At 31.4% G+C, this 5287-nt stretch overlaps 1 protein-coding gene across 1 annotated transcript; it reads right to left on the bottom strand.

Moving 5' to 3' along the window:
* Positions 1-147: 147 nt before the first annotated feature.
* Positions 148-4554, bottom strand: LOC110026389 (serine carboxypeptidase-like 16). The gene is made up of 5 exons (XM_020727306.1): positions 4393-4554; positions 964-1109; positions 620-696; positions 396-518; positions 148-284 (listed from the first exon to the last, which is right to left on the bottom strand). The coding sequence occupies exons 1-5, from the start codon at positions 4524-4526 to the stop codon at positions 174-176; spliced, it is 591 nt and encodes a 196-aa protein (XP_020582965.1). The 5' UTR covers positions 4527-4554; the 3' UTR covers positions 148-173.
* Positions 4555-5287: the final 733 nt, after the last annotated feature.

Raw genomic sequence — 5287 nt, 5'->3', positions numbered from 1 at the left:
AACATGTACATACGTAAATGACAATAAATAATAAACGTTTATAAGAAATCCATACGTAAACGATGTACATACGTAAACGATGTTGCATCCATACCATCTTCCCACAGTATATAAGAAATTTGTTCGTGAGCTAAACAACAAGATTAATTAACGTTTATAAGAAAATTGGCTAACTAATTACCTTCAACAATGTCATGAGAAACAAGTGTAGCCATCTTCCCACCATAGGAGTCACCACCCACGTAGAAAGGATTCAGCATGAAATTTGGATGACCCAAGAACCACTACATCGTTGAATATATAATGATTTTTCTCATTTTCACAATGTCTCTCCATCATGTAAAAACTTAAAGCATAAAATAAAAATTAAATAAAGATTTCCAACTATGGCCTGCCTTTCTGAGAAATTTAAGGATATTTCCTTTGGCCTGAATATCCTCAGTGATATAGTCTTCATCAGTCATGGAGTAGGAGAATCCAGTACCAACAGGCCAATCCAAGAAGATCATATTAGCAATCTGAAATTCAAAATATCTTATGAGTGGTATTTAATTTATAGCAGAATGTTAATGCTTATATATTTGGGGTTGTTTAGTTGTACATTGTACTAATTTCTCACCTTTGTCCATGAATAAGGATTAACAACTATGGTTGGAATGTTGCCATCAAAATTATCAACTTTAAAATTAAGAGGTCCTGTGCACAAAAATTATATGTAGAATGCAAATATTAATTGAGAACAATGAATTTTAATCAGAGAGAACATTTATAAAATACATCAAGAATTATATACATATTTGCTCATTTTTTAACTATTTTTAATTATCACTTGAATGTCAAGCAAAAATAGTTTCATAATGTTAAGGAGTTTCTGAATCCGCATGACTAATTTTAAAGTTAAAAGTTCAATTTAATAACTTGATGGTGAGAAATCTGAACGGCCCAACTGAAACGATTTATTACCCATATCCAAAGCCAGGCCCTCAAAGCCCGAACAGCCCGGCCCGCCAGATAGCCAAAGGATGAGAGGATCCTCCTCGGGTTTCCTATCCGACTCCACGAAGTAATAGAACAACTCCGCTCCGCTGACGTCATCTATAGACACATATCTTTACACACAGAAACATTAGTTAGCCGACAGGAGAGAAGTATCGAGAAAAAAATAAAAAATAGAATGATTAAATAATAACGAAATATTAAATATAAAATTATGTTTTCTTTTTTTTTTTTGGAAAAATGTACATGCATTATATAGCACAACTGTTTATGGCACAATCTGCCGTCTTCGCTTCATCTTTTTGCCTAACAGCTATCTCCTCACTCATACATAAATCAGCATAGCTATATTATTAATAGCTGAATTGTATTGTTAACTGAAGCTTCAAAATCGGCTCAAATGAATTGAATTTGGATTGAAATAGGCCCACGACTCATCATTGATATACCATCAATAAATTCTCATCATTCGACACTAATCTCGATTCTTGACACAGATCTTGAGGCAACTTTTTGTTAATCAAACTTTGATTAAAAGTCTTTTAAAGCTCTGATTTCAACAAACTTATAGTTAAACTGGCTCGCTCGATGAGACAAACCTAATGATACCATAATTAGTCCAATCTGAATCAAATCAAGCTCAGATCAAGCCATTAAACCACTCTTGAAAGCTTTCTAGACATATTTGGAAGGTCAAACAAATGTAAATCTGCTAAGCTTATAGTCAATTTGGGCGTCTCAACAAGTCAAAGCTAACGAGCCTAAGAACGCTAAATTACGAGGTTGTTGAGGCACTTAAATGTCCATGAAACTTAGTATGATATTGGAAATCTCTTCGGGTCATCCGATCATACTGGTTCATAATGTTCTGACGAAAATCTGTAAATAGATCCCTAACCCTCACTTGAGAAGGGAAAAAGTTTGAAAAAGAGCTTGAAGCTTGGATAAAGAGCTGAAGTCCAACATCACTCTTGCTGTAATTGACAGTTGCCAACCACTGTCTACCACATCTTGTCGGCCACCGCCGATCACCATTGGTCGTCACCCTTTCCTTGTGACGGGTTCATCCATTTACCTGTGTTGTGACTTAAGAGTTCGCGAAACCATTTCCCACTTACAGGACAAGAAATTGTAACTGTAATCACCAAGTCATAGTAGTTCTTTTCAACCGTGCCATGACACATGGTTCTTTTCTTTTTCAAATTTTCTACATAACAACTTTTGATGTCTCTACTGATTATTTTCTTTGTTTAAGTTTGTGTTTAATTCTATAGCAACGCTAAGACGACAATCTATTACGCTACCTCCTCAAAATTGAATGGAGCTTGATCCTACTCGAAATCGAAGCAATTCAAATTTGAGTTATTCAAATCCATTCCAGCTCGATATTGGTTTGATCCAGCTCAAAATCAAAAGAAGATGGCTGAAATTTAGTTAATATGCATTTATTCCAGCTTGAAACTGATTCATAGCTCGTTATATTTGATTTTATTTAGTATCATATATAATTTTTATAAATAAAAATAATTCAAGCTGATCTCAAGCCAATTCAAATCCATTTGTGTATGGCTTGAAATTGGCTAAATAAATCAATCTGACATTTTGGCTCATAGCTTAGCTCGTTCACTTCAATCTGATCTTAATTTGAGCTAAAATTCAAATCAATTTTCTGACATTAACAATCTTCGAGCCAAGTACACAACCCTTTGGGACACTTTTAGACCTAGCACATATTTCTTACCTATTTGCATCTCACCTAAACTTTCACGTTTACACACATATCACATAAATAATAATACTATTATCAGCTTTTAAGAGTAAAATATACATATTTTTATTCATAAGTTTAAAACATCAATGTCATGAACATAAATATAAAAGTTTAGATATGTAGATATAGAAAACATGTGTGCTTTCAGCACAATTCCCAACCACCCGAAAAATAAAACTCAGCTATTCTTAAAAAAAACTCGTTGTTAGCGAACAGTGCGTGTTCAACTCGCCGAAGAGTTTGTGTTCGGTTCATTCGATAAGCAAATGAGACGAACAATAATAATTTTTTACTTTTGGTTTATAAACTAACCAAACACGAACAATCATGTGTTCGAATCGTTATTGTTCCAAATGTAAAATAATTTTAAATAATTATATATATATATATTTTAAAAATAATTATATAATCTAAAAATTGATCATACTTTAATAAATTAAATCCTATAAATAATAGTATATAATAAATTAATAATAATATATTAATATTAGTTGCATAAATATTATATATTTATATAATATAATTAATATAATTAATATAATAATGATTTATTACTTAATATTTTTATAATAATGATTTTTAGTTTTTTTTAAAAAATGAGTTTGAACTTTAAATGTAAATTTCTTTTGCAACTTCTTTTTAACAATTTCTAATAATATAGTTGGAGAAATAATAGTTTTTTAATATATAGATATTATTTATTTTTTGATAATTTGAGAATTAATAATTAAATTTATTATTATTTAACAATTCAAATAATATAAAAAAATTTGAAAGATTTTGAAAAATTCGAATAATTTAAACAATTCGAACATTTCAAACATTTTAAACCTTTCAAATTAATTTCAAACAAATCGAACTGAACACAAATATTAACTTCATGAATAATTTCACATACGAGTCTATATGAAACACATTTAATTTCAAATGAACCGAACAAATATACAAGCTCTATTAGTTGGATACATAGTTTGCTTAAGCGGACGTTTCCCGCCATTTATGCGGTTGGAATGTCACTATATATGTTTGATTACGAAAATACTTTATAACAGAAAGAAAAATGAAACTAAAACTGTAATTTAATCATAATAAAAATTAAGATTAATAGCTTAAAGTTTTACTAAATGCAAGAAAAAGATCAAACCTTGACTAAAGAAGCCTATTTTTGACCAAAGCTCTATGATTTGAAAAACGGGAAAAAAAAAAGGATTTTTAAGTACTAACAGTTAGCAGTCCGTGCAGTTAAACAATAGTCGATCTTTGTCTATCAATTTATTCACCCCTTCTCCCTTCCGAATAAATAATTCATATACAGTGGTTAGCGCCGTTACATGCAGCGGCGATGACGGAGCCGGCAAGACGTTTTTCCATCGCTGCTTCGCTGATGTCCTCAATGAAGCAGCTGGAGAAGATCGCTTCTATCTTTCGAGTAAAAAAGGAAAAAAAAAGGCTTAGCTAGTCTAAAGTGGGAGAAAACAAAAGTAGAATTGAAGGAGAGCTCGAACCATTCAGAGTAAAACAGAGCATGAATTCATATATATAATTGCCATAGAATTCACAGGTTCTTCACACGAGTAATAATTTTAGATTGAAATAATCACATGCATATTAATAGACAGACTCACCCAGTCTCTAAATGGAAGGGAAGTTCGCCATGAAAGCCCGGGAGATGAGTCACATAATTAACAGCAGAGAGACAACGCAGCCCTTCATGCAAGAAGAGAAGGACGAAGAAGAATACGAAGAAGAAGAATTTCATGTTTTCGAAGAAAACTCTAGCACGCAACGTGTCCAGTAATATTTCTCTTCATTTATAATATAGAATAATAGACCTAAAAATTTGGATCTATAATTGTTGCGTTAAGTTCAATATTATTTTACTATTTTGAAAGCAGATAATCACGAAGTTCGAACCATCATTGTACCCAACAAAATATCTAATCTAATCATGTTGTACCAAACACAAAATATATTTAAATAGATAGCTAAGGTGAAAATCATGGCTTACAAAACATTATTGTACCGAAAAAATCCTCCACTAGAGGGTTGAAATTCGAGTCGGATAGGTCGGATAGACGAGTTGGGTTTGGGTCCGACCCGAAAATGACTTGAAACAGGTAAACCTGAAACCGAACCGAATAATAAACGATTTAATTTCTCTAACCAAAACCCGACCTGAATAGTAAACGGATTTTAAAAGACAGCTTTCAAAAGTCTTGAATCTTTTAATCCTAAATTTTAATTTATCTTAAACTTTTATTAGAATTTTTATATAGAAAAAATTATAATTTTAATATTCTAAAGAGTATAAATTGTAATTTTTATGACATTCCAGATAAACCAGAATGAACTAAGAAAAACAATCCAAGCATACAATCAAACAGTATCAAGTAAAAACATTCTCAAATATATAAAGAGTTCAGTTTCACTAGATCAACAACATATCCCTGGAAAAGCAGAAAAGACGGTCAGACTCCGCATATAAGTGCACGGTTCAAGATCTATACAAAAATATAGAAT

This window comes from Phalaenopsis equestris, unplaced genomic scaffold (genome assembly GCF_001263595.1).
Source record: "Phalaenopsis equestris unplaced genomic scaffold, ASM126359v1 Scaffold000369, whole genome shotgun sequence".
Classification (NCBI taxonomy): domain Eukaryota; kingdom Viridiplantae; phylum Streptophyta; class Magnoliopsida; order Asparagales; family Orchidaceae; genus Phalaenopsis; species Phalaenopsis equestris.
The sequence above is the reverse complement of the archived record's forward strand: the minus strand, read 5'-3'. Positions and strand labels throughout refer to the sequence as shown.

Coding starts and splice junctions, on each gene's coding strand:
- LOC110026389 (XM_020727306.1), bottom strand. CDS start 4,526: ATGAAATTCTTCTTCTTCGTATTCTTCTTCGTCCTTCTCTTCTTGCAT. Junction 519..619: donor ATCCTTATTCATGGACAAAG/GTGAGAAATTAG, acceptor TTTGAATTTCAG/ATTGCTAATATGATCTTCTT. Junction 285..395: donor TCCTTAAATTTCTCAGAAAG/GCAGGCCATAGT, acceptor TCAACGATGTAG/TGGTTCTTGGGTCATCCAAA.